This window comes from Mya arenaria, chromosome 13 (assembly GCF_026914265.1).
Source record: "Mya arenaria isolate MELC-2E11 chromosome 13, ASM2691426v1".
Lineage (NCBI taxonomy): Eukaryota > Metazoa > Mollusca > Bivalvia > Myida > Myidae > Mya > Mya arenaria.
Window position 1 is genome coordinate 16,485,376 of NC_069134.1, and position 17,380 is coordinate 16,502,755.

A 17,380-nucleotide genomic window follows, 5' to 3' on the forward strand; every position below is an offset into this window, starting at 1 on the left:
AAACAATGATTTTTATGAAGGATACGGAGTTTAGTTTGAAAGGAAGGTGCAGAAAACACGGTATTAAGGTTTATCACTTAAAATTTATATTTGTTATACATGTGTATGTATTGATTTTGAATAATAGTGTTACTTTAATTATAGCGTTAGAAAATCTAATGCAACGCATTAGAGTTTGTGTGTGTGTGTGTGTGTGTGTGTGTGTGTGTGGCACGTGAATGCGTGCGCGATTTACCACCCTGAGTTAACGTGTCTTTTTTTCTTCTTTTCAAACGTGTGTTTCTGTATACGTTTAACTGTTAATACCTTTACATGTAGAATGGATATGTGATATCTTACCAATACCACAAGGGGGACCGTTATCTAATGATGTTAATATCCTGTCTTCCAACCCTTTATCACATTTAATTATTATTTCAATCCGAATATCGTTCAGAAAAGATGATTATATTTCTGTGTCTATGTATGTGTTGATTTTAAGTAAGTATGCAAATACTTTGAATGTTGATGATCTGTATTTGTGTTCGTCCTCACCTAAATAGACCATGACCATATACTATTTTGAAAAACATGAGTATCAGTGTATATATACTGCATATGTTTTTAGAAAGTGGATGTGCATTGAACAAGTTTAAATTAATATATTCTGTTCTGTTTTGGGATTGACATCGGTTTAACTCACTGGTGTTTCTCTTCCGCATCAATAAACCAACTCTCGGATAACAATTTGACTCATTTAAACAAAGTTCATGCATTTAACATATTTTATATCGTGGTTTTGGACAAAGAAACTTAAAGATTAATACTTCCTTATCCAACCATCCTCAACCTATTGATTAATCTGGGTAGCTTTAGGGGAATCCACAAAACATACCGTGAAACTCATTACATTCTCTGTGTTTAATCTAGCGATCAACCCGATATTTTCTGCTTTTCAGCCGAACGGTTTAAGTGTGTGAGCCAAACAAAACAAAACGAAAAAGGCGTTATTGCAGTCACGTCTGTTTTAAATAGGTTTTAATTTTGTACCATGGCGTGTAACGTGATCACAATGAACAAGACAACAGTATGCCTGTAAAATTCGGTCAACTTTTTTGGACAACCAATTATATAAACTGGTTAAAGAAAAAGGAATCATCATGATACACAAAACATATGTTTTATACCGTTAATACAGTTTTTGGACACATTTATAGGGTATTTAATAACTTCTCTCCAAACTCAAAGACTACGTTTTTTATCCTTTGGTTTACAAATCTTTCGACCCGATTCAATTCCGAAAAAAACTTTCGGAGGATCTTTTGCTTATTTATGAGTATATCTGATTTTTAATAAATCGGTTAACTTAAATATCAATGGAAATTCATTATATATCACAGTATCGATGATATCATGTAGGAACTGTACGTAACTCAAAAATGAAAAAAAACATGGCCGTATCATTTTCTTATTACCTCTGTTTTCTTGAAATTGATATAATCTAGCTTTTAATAGAAATATTTTATGAAAATAAAACTGAAAAGTGTAAGTTTTATTATTTTGTTTAAAAATAAATATTTTTTATCAAACATGGTTAAACATATTCAAAAAGGTAAAGAGAAGGTTTTTTATGTATACATACATTTCTATAAGTTAACATTACTAAGAGATATTCGGACTGGGACTTAAAACATATAGGATATTTGTGGTAACATTTTTCTAGATAAATGATTATTGCTATCATTTCTATGCCAAAATAGTTATAACATTAGTATTTATATGATTTTAGAAATATAACATTTTTATTATTTGAAAATAATTTAAATTTACTTAAGATGCTTATGTAATACGGGTCCTGTTGTTCTTTTAACATTCCTATCAAGCAGTACTGTTTGTTTATTTAGACCATTGTATTCTTGCTTATTGCTGGGTATACACTCATTTTGATTTTATTGCTAATATCATATGAAGTGCTGTTTGTTGTTTATAAATAACTTTGAACGTTTTATTACTTTGAATTTCTTTTCTCACTATTTTCCTATCAGGAATTGAAAAACGCTTAGGCCAACAGACCTCAAACTTAAAAGAGGTTCATCAAACATGACCAGCACTCTATATATATTGATGTCAGTTGGTCAAGGGTCAAGGTCATTGTAATCTTGAGCTGAAAATCCGATTTCGTTCAATAACTGAATAATGGTTGTATCCAGGTACCTCAAACTTAGTTTGCTGCATCTGCTTCCTTTTTGTCATGTTTCAAAAACATTCGTGGCGTCTTTGATGCTTTGCATCAAAATTAGTCTTGCTTTTATAAATAGTATCTATAGGTTAGCGTTAAGCCCAACTTTTTAATAGCGTCAACTTTCGTCATTGTGAAGTTCATGATGCTTCTTAAAATTGTACTCTTTAAATGCACATCCCTATTTTCTACACTCATAATTTGGAAAAATATTTAAATTCAGATTGACAAGCAATACTAATCATAGGAGGCAGTCAGATAATTTGGAAATATATCAGTCTCCGATCTCGCGACACATTTCCGTGGATCCCAACTTCGGTCGTCTTGGCGCCAAGCGAGGAGCTAGATACTAATAATGGTTCGCACTTTTATAAAAAAAATCAATCTCAATTAAACGATCCTGGATATGAACACGGGTGTAAACTTTTAGTGTAAGTATATACTTTGATACTCTAAGCAATTATCACTGTCGGAACACCATTGAGTTGAATCCATTGAGTTCCATTGAATCTGGAATAGATTGCACAGACAATATCGCCCAAATATAAATTACTCGTTGCATTATCAAGACTTGTCGATATAACATAACCATACAATTCGGCAGCTAATTCATGCACATTAGAATAAACAATGATTTTATTGGAAGTAAGCAAACTTGTGAAATTCAATCTGCATTTCGTTATAAACAGCAGCTTTTTATTTGAATTTTGAATCAGTATGTATCGAGCCAAAACAATCACTGGTGTGCGACAGCGTCAAAACATGATGCAGCTCTAAACGACAGCACGAAATTGTGTCTCGACTAAAAATGAAATCGTATCTCTTCCCTAAAGAGAAAACGAACACAATTCCAATAAAACAGTCACGCGTAACAAGATTCTCGCAATGTGAATTGTTATTTATTATGTTATATTATATCTTGTACACTATTTATGGACTAATTTAAATCTTTGAATCGATATTAAATAACTGCGTCGGTGTCTCATTGTATGCCAACATGTATTAACGAAATCAAGTATGTTGTCAAAATGTTAAAACGAATGTGTGAAAGACTCTAAACAAGTGACACTGAGACTGTCGTTTGAGAAGGAGGGGGTGGGGTCATCATTTTCACTATTTATTGGCTGTTAACGCTCAATGATTACTCACAATCGATTCCAGTCATTTTTGTACATCTCCAGGTCACTGTTTGTGAACATCTAGTATGATATGTTCACACATAGGGTTGTCAACCGTTAGTTACTTAAGTACATTTCTATGGATTGACTTTGAAGGTGTATTCAATTTACTAATCTTTTTTATAGGGCTATCATTGCCTTTTGCCTCGTTGGAGTGATTTACTAACAGTCGTCTGTTTATTGTTAAACATATTGTTGGGATCACATTCTACACCCCTTTTAAGCAATGTAAAAGAGCATGATATGTACGCGATGCCATACTGCTGTATCTGCACTACCATGCCCCATTTTACAAGAGTTGCGTTTATACCTGTATTTATACCCGTTAGACCCGAAAATGTAACGTGTAAAGAACAACAGATAGACAGGCAAAATAATGCCACAGACTGATTTAACATATGTCTAACATAAAATAAAGACACTGTGACCATCTTTTATCACATCAACATCAGGTCATTTGATATTTTAATACAATAAAACAATCGCATTCGAACAACGCTTATATAGACGATACACCATTTGAGAGCCCTTGGGAATACTTTGCAATGGATCGGTACAATCTGAAAAACTCAATCTACATTTCAGTTTGAGCTAATTCTGTTTTCTAAATAGGAAATATTGTCCGTGAACGGTAGACTGAAGACAGCAGACATACATTAGCACTTCGTGATCTTGTGAGTTAAATTCAAAAAAAAGAAACACATTAAATGAAAGAATATGTCTCCGCTTTTACCATTTTACTTATCTAATCTCGTGAACCAAAAACAAATATCGCTTATAAACCAATAGATTTTCAGAAATGTTTTTGTTGAGAGTTCATTTCATAAAACCCAATATCGTAGAGAGCTCATAACACTCTTTTATCAAATTACACATTAACACGGCCTCACTCAAGCATGAAGTCTTGTTGACATTTAACGGCCTTTATGTAATTAACACATCAAAGTTTGGATTAAAATGTATGCGTATAATACTGTTGATAGACAATGAGAACTGCAATCAATATCTAAAAAGTAAATGACAGAATTACAATTTTCACATACTAAAGGAGCAGAAATTAACAACAAAGGATAAGTACAGGTACATGTGTATGTACATGTGTATGTACATACCTTATCCAAAGTTAAGAGAAAAAAGCCAATTTTGCTCTTCCTTAAACATAACATTAAGTTAAATGCAGAAATATATCCTCTTTGAGTTGAGATACTCGTGTTCATATAGATACTCGTGTTCATATTTCGAAGGTGCATCATGTTTTGACACTGTCGCACACCCGTGACCATAACGGAAGTATAAAATGACAGATTTTGTCGCTATAATAGCAATAAAACTAGCTTGACTAGAGGACTGGTGGAGTTATCTGTTTGGCAGACGACCGGGTGGATAACTTAAGGTAACTTATTTTTTTATTTTACATATTTCACTAAAAGTATAAATTTGAATTAATTACGATAATCTCTAATTGTTATAAGGCGACTTTGTTATGTAACACTTCGCTTCAATCACAGAACTCATTGTTTATTAAAACACGCATATTGCTAATTATATTGACTTTTATAAAAGTGTGTAAACGTTCAAAGGAAATAAAACTATTTTTAAAGATCAGACGGACTAGGGGGAACTTACTAAATTTTGTCACTTTCTGTTTCAATGAAGCATGTAAAAACCGTAATTGCATTGAACTACGATTTGGGGTAGAAACATACAGTCAGGTAAAGCATAAATTGAATGGATCAAGGTAAACACATGAAAAACAAGTCAGTGTTCAACCCGAATATATATAAATATCAGATCCCATGGAGGTTGATAGCACATAATGTTAACCCGAGAAGGTTAATGTCAACCGTAAGCCGAGGTTGACATTAACTGTTTGAGGGTTAAAATTATATGCTATCACCTTCATGGGATCAGAAATTTATTTTATTATACCGAATAAATATTTTGATACTTAAATGTAAAACAGTATATAGTGTATGTGAACAGGAACAAACAATTTATTGTTATAATGATTAATCAATAACGTCAAAGAAAACAGGTATATCACAGTCAAAATGTCTTCTATCACACTGGGAAAACACTTTATACCGAATAATATTCGGTCCGAACTGATGTGAAAAATATTCTCAAGTGGTTGTTCAACATGTACTTTTGGCATTTCTTCGAAGGTTTCGCTGATGTTGTCTTTGCCAGGATACGCACGAAAGAGCTAACGCTTCGTTTTACACAACGTGTTGTAGTTGCCGAATTGTTTAAGTCATCTAAATTAACTATATCCGACTCGGACAACGAAGCAACCCGTTTATTTACATCCATTTTTCGAATCTGTCAAATCTGACAGATGATCTCGTCTGCAAACACTACAAGCGCTTGATTGTTTCATATTTTAAAAAGCGCCTAACGATCAGTACTTTGATTACGTCACGGTACTAATTTTAGATCCGCAAGAGGGTACAAAATTTATATCACAGGGAAAATTCGTTATGTCTCGGGGTAACAGTATGGATTTGCTAATAGCCAAAGGGTTTCAAATTACACAGGTAAACATAATAAAACGACAACGTAAAACGATCACTTAACACTAAAACCTGAAGAACTATTATTTAAATGTTGTTGTAACCTAAAAGTTTTTAAAATGATTTAACTTGTAAAAAATATCATAAACTGAGTTCAACTAGTATTGCATTTATCAAAGTGTATTAATCATGCGGACCATTTGATAGGCTACACGATAGAAAAAAAGAGAGTAAATTAAAATACAAAATAAAACATATTCATTTTCATCAATGTACCGTTCTTTAAACGTTTACATTTCTGTTTAATAAAATAATACTCCAAACAAAAGCACATGGAACGACGTAGATAACAAGTGTAACATAATATTAATAAAAATATCAAGTGTTTCAAGCACTTTTCATTTCAAATAAAGTAACGTTTATTTTTGAATGAATGACCTCCGAGTCAGCGGCGTAGTTAATTCGGCAACACTACCAACCACGCGTTTTTTGCTTATTTCGCACATCGCCGCGATTTTTCCTTACCGCGGACGTTATCATTTTAATCTAATTTTCACTATACGCCGCGATTGAAGCCTCATTCCCATCGCGTTCATACCTATAATTTCCCATGCACCGCGCCGAGTCACCGCGAAACGCGGCGATGCGAAGAGTTAATTAAAAGTAATTAGGGTAGCTGTCAATTCTTTGAAGGCTTTTTTTTACCATCCTTTATATATGTGTCTAGGCAGTTTTATTAAACTAACACAAACTCGACCCGTAATCTACAAATCTTGGTTCGTAATAAAAACGTAGTTTGATTCCTGAAAATTATGCTTTGCGTCTGTGAAAGTATTCAGACGCTATATTTATGCGAAAAGCTACAGAAACAAGCTCAGTAGCAAAACGTTTAAACATAAACTCGGTTTAATGGCACTGGTTAAACGCCAAAGACAAAGAACATAAAATCACAGACAAGAAACATGTCCAAAATGCAAATCTCGAATGCCCTCGTTCAGCTTGTGGTTATGTGAATACATACGATATCAAGTCATTACACGTATTAAAAATACTTAAACAAACACTGAATATTCGAGCGACGTACTTCTCAAGTTTTAGTGAGGAGATTGTTTACCCTCGCAATCGAGTGAAATCTATTTTGGGGGGCGGCAAATGCTGTATTGTTCGTAAAGCGGATTTAATTTGTCATAATAAGAATTTCATTGGTTATACTATCTGAAAAGTGCTATACTGGCCTAAGGAAGTTGATTTTGTAAAATGTATTATATTCTAATAATAAAACAGTAAAGAAGGGCTATTTTTATATACATTCCATATATCCATATCTAAAACAATTTTGATACGAAATAAGCGTTATTACCACTCCCACCATTACTCTCTGATTATGTCAGGCACACACACGCACGCACTCATTCATATCCCTAAAATATTAAAAGAAAATGTCATAGCAAAAACATTAAGAGAATCAATCAGAGACGTTTGGAGCAGTCATTTCTTCAAATCGATCAAGTTCCTGTTTTATAAGCTTAAATGATATGAGTGTTTAAAAATAAGGTTTATAAGAAGGCATGGATCTCCCAGTCACTTAATAAAACAAAACACTGAAGGTGCTGTATGCGCACGGCAAGGCCTTGGTGTTAGTAAAGGTTTATCAATGTTGTTGTGATAAGCCCGCAGCAAATACATATCACGAAATATGGCTGATGTAAACGAAATCGCCGCTGGAGGATGCTGGCATGCTTTGTTAGTGTAGGAACAGACTTAAGTAATTGATTAATGCCAAAGTTATATTAAATAAAAATATACGCGTACATAACAGTCTCTGTCAATTCATTGGAATTAATTTCAAACTCAAAAAATAATATGAATGACTCAAAATTTATGCTACTTGCGCATATTGTCAACAGGATTAGTTCAAAATCAGGTTGCAGTACATATACATTGCGTTGTATTACAACCTTGAAAACAATGTCAAGGTTATGATAACAGCTTGAAGTGTTTTCATTGACAAACATATGAGCTCAATACCGCTTTTATGTCCAAAATGCTGCGGATACATAGTCAAGTAGAACAGGGATTATTTTTTGTACATTATTTTACAAACAGTTAAACTAAGTATGTACAGTATGTAATTATAACAAAAAACAAGTTGTTTCATAAAGTAGAGGCACCTATGTGATATAAGTGAAAATGTATCAACTGATCTTGACGAAAGTGGGTATTGCACAACTTATGAAATGAGTTAATGATATCAGACAATATGAACTTTTGTTTACTAAATCGTTAATGTAATGATTATGCACGTTTGTATTTATTACATATGATGTAGTGTACAAAGAATGAAATGAAAGGAATATGCAGATGACATTTAATGTGGCATCTGGATTGTCCCCAATAGTTATTGATATGTGATTTGTTTCTATGGCAACATCAATGATAAAATATATGTACACTTAAATAGAAACCGTGATGAGCATATGAAGTCAATAGATATCAAAAAAACGTATCAAAACTTTAACTATGTGAGGTGTAAATATAGAAACATCAATAATTAATATTGTAAACCTTTTGAAAGAAATCGCAATGAGCACCTGTTACGGTATTACCAGGAAGTATTAAAACTTTGAATATGGGAGGTGTAAATATACAAACATCTATAAAAACAGTTGAAATACATGAACGTTCAATGTATGCTGAACAAAAGACAAAAACATCAAAACAGAGTGGATTTCTTTTGCACAGCAAAATGAAGTAAAAACATTAAAGTACAAATCACATGAGTGTGTATAAAATACTTGCGAGCTATAAATACCATTTGTTTTAAATGTAAATTTAGCATTAGAGAATTGTTTGATGAAGTAAGTCAGGATTTAAGTAATTTAACAGGTGGTTTAAGTGCATTGGAGACAACAATATTTAGATGAAAAACTACAGAAGCAAAACCAGTAGCCAAACGTCTAAATATCTTTTACATTTTTTCAATAATAAAATTCTCAAAGCCTTAATGTTTGACCAGTTTGATGTTACTGGCGAGAATACTTTCGATTCAGCGTTGTTGTGTTTCGTATGTTATTTAGAAGATTAAGTACATCATCTCTTGGGACAAATTATTCCAATTAGAGTAAATTATCAATTTTCATGACTGTTACAATCGTGAAGACATATTTCTCAATAATACTCATAGCAACTGAGTATTAAAAGATGATATAAAATAATATCGTTTTAAGAATGGTTCATTGCTTTTTGTTTGCTTTGCCTAAGAAAAAATACTAGGGATGTTCATGTTACATCTTTAGTCATTTCCTCATTTGAGTATTTTTCTTCAGTCAGGTATCTCAGTTTTTGTATGATATGCTAAATAATATATGAACTACATTGTTTTCATTGATTTGATTCCAAATACATACCTTCATGTTAAGAACACCTATACTTTTAAATAATACCTCTACTGAAATGTCACGCAACTGACTTAAATTAAAAAATAACATGACTAAAATGGTTTATGAGTACTACTACTTCATAACATTCAAATCTTAGGCATGTGGCTTCGTTTGTAACCCCCTTCCATTTGAACTAAAAAGCATACATTTAAGACAGTTTTAATAGAGTTCCACAAAGATGTTGCTTAGAGTTGATTTGCATTGTCTAAAATAAACCAGTATGTATACACTTTGTAAAAGATTTTTAATAAGAAAGAGGTTTTTTTTAATAAGTCTCGGGAAAGAAGTTAATTTTGTTAGTGACAGGCAAGTCAGAGGCCAATTCCCGTGGGCATTGACCGTCTTTGCAGGGAGCATCTCCGTTTGAACATTGATGATGTCTTCATCATCAATAAGTAGCCTCTCTCTTCCCAATCAACAGATATGCCTGTCACATGAACGAGTTGCACTTATTCAGGTGCATCAGTCTTCTGAAAAGGAGGAGCAATGCCAATGATTTGTTGTATTAGTCAAATTGTTTGCACACCAATGGTGGACTGAAACACAGTTATAACTCTACATACTGTAATGCTGCAGTGTTGCCCAATGCTGTATATGAACATGTGTCTATTGTGTCTGTTTAACATGTGGGTCAATGATCAATTGTTTATATGAAATGAATTGTGAGTTAAATGAATATCCAATAGGGACATATTGAAGTTTTAATGTACCTTGGAAGGAACTTGTATATTGTATACAAGGTATCTTTGTATTAGCTGAAATGTACTCTGATTACAGCCTTCAATTATGGGTGTATGGAATTTAAGTCAGGATTTTTTATTATTTATTTTTTTTTTTTTGGGGGGGGGGAGGTGACCCTTGAAGCTGCTTGAGAAAACCAAATAGTTTGGTTGGTTCAAAACAAAAACGTCTTTTTTGTAAATTGACCATTGATGATAAAATATATGCTAATTTCATTGTTTTCTAATCCTCCTTAAACATAACTGAACTTGGAATAAAGATTCCAACGTTGGAATTTGCATCGAAACTATGGAAGTTTTTGTACTTCCAAGGTATCAATTTTAGAAGTTTTGACCAATTTCTAGGGAGTAATATACTTCTAAACTTCCTTTAACTGAAGCCTTGCCTAAATCTACGAGTTACAAAGTGATTAAATAGCAGAGTTTACAATTGATGTAGAAGTGTTTAATCCTTTCATTCTTATTAACATTATTTATTAGAAGAAAGTTCATTAAATGCAGAAAGTTTCAGGAACTATTTATTGATGAAATCCTCATTGCTGTCATGAATATAGTATCCCGTGTTATAAATGGAATCAATAAAAGGTCAATTAGAGTTACCGTCACTGTTAAACGGATTGTAAATGATAAGGTGTTGACATTGTTGTATGTTGAAACAACAAGGTCGGTCATCTCAACATAATCCCAAGGCCGAACATCACGGTTGATCTGACCTCTCCATATCGTAACCGATGTTCGCTCTGAGGCATTATCAACCTTCACGGCCTTTATTTGGGTGTCCCTGTGTTCTGACCGTTCTATCTTCCTCTTCCTAAAATGAACGTGAAATTGTTGAAAATATCATTCATAATAATTGTGTTTTCAGTTTCACTTGAAAAAAAGGTCTTGATTCATTGCAAATCTTTGCCAAAGTTATTTACCTCACTGCACCTGTGCTCTTTTTCTGACATCAGTACAAACTCTGCAACACTTAGGGAAAAGGTGAAAGTTTTTAGATGCCAAGGAAACTTGTTATATGGATTGAAACTTAATTTGACAAAGGCCAGGATGTACATTTTCCTAAGTAGAAAAAGTATGTGTAGTAAATACTGCAATTACAATATAATTGAATGATTTACCTGTACGATGTTGTCTTCACAGTATAATTTCATTTATTTCAAGAGTTGAGAAATGTTTTGTCACTAGTGAAACTTTTTTAAAGACGTGTTACCTTTTAAAGAAACTGTTATTTGACCAAAAGACTTAAGTTCTATAACAAGTAAGAATTTACCAATACTTACAACAAAAATCTTTCTATCAATTTGTATAAGAATTATACTTATTCTCTTATACATGTAATAAATAGAATATTCTTGAACATTATAGACACATCTTGACCAGTACATGCACCAAAATGCAAAGAGGAAAATGCATCATGGAAATAAACTAGATAATAAAGTACCGAATTTAAAATTGCTTTGCATATAACAAGGAAGGTAATGTGTTTTTTTTCACAATGTTCCTTCGAAGATATGCATGATATATTTTATCCCTTTACACATATTGTGCATGATCGACATTTAAATCCTCAGTGCCACTTAGGATTAAATAATAAAAGAAAAATAAGAAGTTGAGTGTATAACTATGATAGAGTCTCATATATTGTCTGATAAATTCCAGAGGTCCACATGATGCTTTATTAAAAAAAAATATGGGAACTACCAATAATGACTACCAAACTGGTCCACTGACTTGTGTTATGCGAATGAAGCAGATAAGTGGGCGGAACATAATATCAATGTTGTTTAGTGGAAACTCGCAGATAGATACTCGGTCATGATTTTGTACAATGCACTTTTTATGTATGCCGAAATAAAGGGTGGCAAATCATTACAACTAAGATACTAAAAGCTTAACCCTTCAAATGTTGATGTTTGCTCAAATATCTTTTTTGAAGACCACAATTTTCATGCTTTGTTGTTGCTTGATTGATTGAATAACATTATCAAGTGATGTTATACATGTATGCTCAAGTTGTTAAAAAATATCGCCATAACGTATCGAAATCCTCGTGGTCTTGTGGTTCAGGTGTTATACAATCTGTTTTCTTGACTTTACCGGCGTGGATTCGCACCCCATTAAAACCAAAATATTATTTTACACTATAACTGTATTTTTCGATAATTTCGATAATGTATAGTCAACTAATGATGAAAAAAAAATGTTTCCAGAAGCATTACCGGGGTAACTGTTTAAACCTAGAACTTCTTAAAAAATGCAGATCATTAGTATTTAAAGCTACAGCTAAAGAAATTAGGTATTCAGAAAGTCACGTGATATTCAAATTTCTTAAAGACGTTGTGCGCGCTAAATTTAAATAATACTTGGATTATACTTTCGGTTTGTTAAAAATGTCATAAAGGTGAAGAGAAACCATTTGAATATACAAACCAAAAATAAGTTAACATCACTAAAACATAATGTGACTTAAGTATATCGTGTTCAAGGAAGTACACCGCAATGACAACCGGATACTGTTAAGTATTTTTAAATTGGTTAGTAAACATCACTTTAAACGATTAGATCATACTGAGTTAAAGTTGTTGTAAAATGCGTTTGATATGTTGCGGTCAGTGTTGTATTTCAGTTAGCTAACTATTTAATTACATGGTAAGTGATAATGTTCTATGCCTATTTGAGTGAAATAGTATGTGACATATACTTGATAATTGGCAATAAGTTCTGTTCCGATATTTCCAATGACCTCCACATTTCCGGTGCCTTTCAGAGAAAGATGGTCGATGTTCAAAGGATTATATGGTGTCTACTTCTAACCGCTGTGACAGAGGTAGAGCCTTCTCATTTTAGGGGTGCAATTATCACATGGAAGCCAGGAGTAAATCAGGTAACAGTTTTTGAAAATAAATACGAGAGTCCTTCAGGTTATGTAATACGGTAAATGCAAATTATGCAAAAACAAATACTAAATTATATTTGTTATAAGAAACCTGCATTTTTTACTAAAAGTCACATTTTGTGAAACTGCAAGGCTCATTGAACGTTCTCTTCATTGTTGATTAATAAAAAAATATTCGCGTCTACGTGAATTTGAAGATATATGTTTGTTGCATATTGTAAAGATGCACACTACTTATATTTCAGCAAATTGTGTTCATGTTTGAACAGGATTGATCTTTCAAACCTTGATTATAAATTCGTTTGACATTGAAAGCGTTTACTTGCAAATCATCCAATCCATAGCTAAGTCCCATCTAATAGAAGTGACTCCTTTGTAAAGTTTAGGTTAAAGATTGATCAATTGATTATTCTTTGCGCACATTGTGTTCCATTTAGAAATTCTGAAGTACCTGTTTAAACGATAGAGATCGTTTTAATGGCGGCTGTGTGATTGCCAATCAATTCGTTAGCGCTGCTATAGTTTTACTTGACACTTTACTGTTTTTTCTTGGCACTGCCCTCTAGTGTTTTAATCGTGCCCGTGTTTCTTCAGGGGTATTTAGACCCTATGATTTTTGATGTCAGTCAGTCTAAACTATTTTTTGGAGAGGGTGGGGGGGGGGGTACCCGATTAATGTTTTCCAGAAAGTGCAGTTAACAATTTAATTTTATTACCTTTAAATACAGTTTTGCAGATAAGAAAAAATAAAATTGGAAACAAGAAGTTGAGACACAATTTACCGATTTTTTAGCTCTACTGGCCGAAGAGCTTATGGGATGGTAATGTGTATGTAGTATGTGCGTCCGTGCATCAGTGCGTCAGTGCGTCCGTGCGTCTGTAACCAATTGCTTATGAACACGATAAAGTCTTCAGTTTTCGATCTAACTTGTATAGTATTTAGATATCCATCAGAGCTTGGTTCCTTGCAAAAACCAGCCAGATCCGCCCATGCATGCCTAGATTATGGGCCTTGAAAGGGTTAAAGAAATGGTATTTTTAGCTAACCTATTTTTAGACAAGTCTGCATGACCGAATTTGTCTATTTATAACCAAGTTTACATGTAATGTCAAGTCTAGGATGAAAGGGAGACAACTTGCTTTTTTGGTTCTGCAGTTTATTTTGTGAATAACTTTGCCTTGTTCTTGTTGAAAGGACAAGGCCATTTTTTTAGCTCTATTGGCCAAAGTGTCTGTAGTTCTCGCATTCATCTAAACAAAATTGGCTGTGAATGTTTGTTCAAATTATGCCTTCGGGTTTATTACTGGCCACGCCCAAGGGTTCACAGGTTCACAGGTTTGGTATACTTCAATTGGGAAATGTTTGAAAATCTATTTGTGTGTTTGCACATCCATCTTAGAACAATTGCTTGTGAATGTTTGTTCATATTATGCCCCTGAGGTCATTATTGGCCATCCCCCGGGGTTCACAGGCTTGGTATACTGAAATTGGGAATATTTGAATTTCTTATTGTCTGAACCAGCTATACAGACAATTGCTATTTTGAATAAGGCATAATTTATTGGTCTAAATAAAATCAAGAACTGCAGTATGGACTTCCCCCAGTTAATTACTTGTCAAAGTATGGTGTCTGGTACAAACTAATTTGGGTATATCAACATCGCGAGCAAAGACATCATAAAAAAGATATTTCTAAATCATAAAGTCCGTCCTACAGACGGGCATCGTTGTAGCGGCGAACCCCGAACAATTTAAACAAGAAATCACTTTGATGTAAGCCAACAATATAAGCCAAATGCACACACACACACGCACGCACGCACGCACGCACGCACGCACGCACACACACACACACACGTATTTCTGTAATCCTTATAGCATTGTCTAATACCTTTAAAGTAGCTTTTGTACATACTTAAGGCACTGACACATTTAATTTTAATGTCACTTCGAGTATTACATGACGGGAATAGTTGGAGCCGCAACATGTTGTTATGCATTGAAAATCTGTTGGGCTACCAATTAGTTATACAATGAAGTGAACATAGAGTATGGTTTGGAGGGTTTTCAAAGGTGTATAATTAAACATACCCGGGAAACGTATTTTCACATCGGAATGACCATACATTTGTTAAATGTAACAAATCTGAACAAAAATCAAAAATTGATTTTGTAGAAACATTATATTAAAGCAATATATTAAAGTTCAGTAGTTGGTTTCAAAATATTTTAAAGGACAAAACACATGAGGACCACAACAACCATATTGACACCACTATCTATACATTGGCACCAAAACGTTCACGCGATCGAAGCTAGTGCAACGAGTATAGCAAATAATGTAGCAACCCTTAAAAGCTTCAAATATGGGAGGGAATTGTTGAAATCTACAGAACGAGATTTCTTCTTGATGAAAAACCAGAGTAAACGTTGTCAAAATTAATTTCGATCAAGTTATGTAAGTTCAGACGGTCGGAACCATACCGTTAACCCCCATTTCCAACTAAATGACACCAAAACCGAAGACGGATTTTTGAGTATATTCATTTCATAACAAAACGTTACGCCTCCAATGATTCCCTGACATGTATTCTATAGCCGAGCCGAAAGCACGTTTTTAATTATGACGTAAGTAAAAGTAGCTACGGCCCAAATCTAGTGACAATAATTGAAGTTTTAGTACCACTTTATTATCCATCAATTCCATCGACCGCTTACTTTTATGGGGTTGGGAGTTGCCTTATTACAGGAAAATTTCCCTTCTTTATTCAATTTTTTTAGTGAGTATAAAAACAATATCAACAAGTGTGTCCGTCTCATTGCAAGGTTACACACGATAAAAATAAATCGTCTGACCTTTCAAGATGGCTGGTGTCAATATACAATGTTATGAAACGGGGCAAAACAAATAAATAAAAAATGAAAAATACCAGAATAAATCGAAAACATGCTTGGTGACGGATATCCGGATAAACTGCCTCCTTTTCCGCACCAATCATGTATTCTCTATAAGTATTTCTAAATGGGACCAAAACATATGAGGTAATGGGCCTTATTATCACTTTAAATCAGTATATCACACTTTATAACACAGAACAGAAAAACAGAACAGAACATAATGTTTTTTCAACTTAAGCATATATAGCTCATCGTTAAAAACACAAAAATAAATACACGTATTAAATATTGCCTGCATGAAAGAACAAAATGATTTTTTTTTGCATTCCACTATTTACAATCAAGTTATACAATACCGCGAGAAAAAAGTACTTAAAATATAGGATCTGACACGAGTTGTCATTTAATACAAGATTTTATAAAACGAGTTTATGAAATTTGTTAGTAAGCGAGCCTCTGGCGAGCTTACTAACAACTTTCATGGACGAGTTTAATAAAATTCTTGTATTAAATGACAACGAGTGTCAGATCTTTTTTATCACATGCTTTAAACGGTGTTTTTATTACCAATTTAGTTCCACTTTCTGAACCGATTGTTTGACAGCCAAAGTACTCAGAGTAGAATGTCAACGATGCGCCATATAAATAGTTCCAAATTAAAATGACAAAAGTAACTAGCAGTTATCAAGTTTTAATTCTGATAAAGCGCTTAACAAGTCACAACTATAAAAATGTTTTGTAAAATATCCACCAGCATGAATAACGAACGATTTTAACCAAAAAAACCCAATAAGTACACAATTTGATGACGTCACACTTAGAGATCACGCATTTACGCGGTTTATGTGACCTACATCGGTCTGTCAAGTTTAACTGTGTGCACGGATTTAAAGGTTATTCGCTGTCGCCTTCTACGATGATTTTGCGGCGTTTTCTTAGTGTAATTGGAGTTTCACAACATGCAGATGATTACGGCGAAGCCTTTCTCTGTACTACATGGATGTTGATGTTGAAAAAGTTCCACCAAGAATGTTTCCAGAGAACGTGATGTTCTAGCCGCCATGGGATGTGTAAGGAGATATCTGTGCTTCGGAATTCGTATCTGTGTTTTCGGTAACCGACAGCTGATTAAACTGGCAAGCAAATGGCATTGATTGCGTATTGCTTGTGTTGGTCAAGATGGAAATGTTTGAAATGTTCTTGTGATGTTTGTCACTAATGTGGCTGTATTTCACTATTTGTTGACTGACTGGATATTTTTGTGACTAATGATCTTCATTATCTGGTTGGCGGAACATTGTTATCAGAAAGTTTTTGTACAAGATGCTTTCTGGCACTATGATTCGTTAATCATTTGTCTCCCAGAAGTCTTTCAGCTTCATTATTGAGGTAAGTATTTGTTGGCATTTAAACCATTTTGTTTACAAACAATGCGGAGGGATATCTAGGTTGCGTGTGATTAGTCTAGCCAATAGAAATGTCTGATAGGTTATCTT

At 33.5% G+C, this 17,380-nt stretch overlaps 1 protein-coding gene across 2 annotated transcripts in view; it reads left to right on the plus strand.

Moving 5' to 3' along the window:
- The first annotated feature begins 4,681 nt into the window (after nucleotides 1-4,681).
- The window catches only part of LOC128212867 (uncharacterized), a 55,373-nt gene continuing 42,674 nt past the window's right edge, over nucleotides 4,682-17,380 (plus strand). The window contains exons 1-2 of one of the 2 annotated variants that reach the window (XM_052918243.1): nucleotides 4,682-4,789; nucleotides 12,857-12,973. In XM_052918243.1, coding sequence (XP_052774203.1) covers nucleotides 12,863-12,973 — 111 coding nt within the window. In that variant the 5' untranslated portion in view covers nucleotides 4,682-4,789; nucleotides 12,857-12,862. Of the gene's footprint in view, nucleotides 4,790-12,633; nucleotides 12,739-12,856; nucleotides 12,974-17,380 lie in introns of those variants that run through there. The other variant, XM_052918242.1, reaches the window with a different exon arrangement.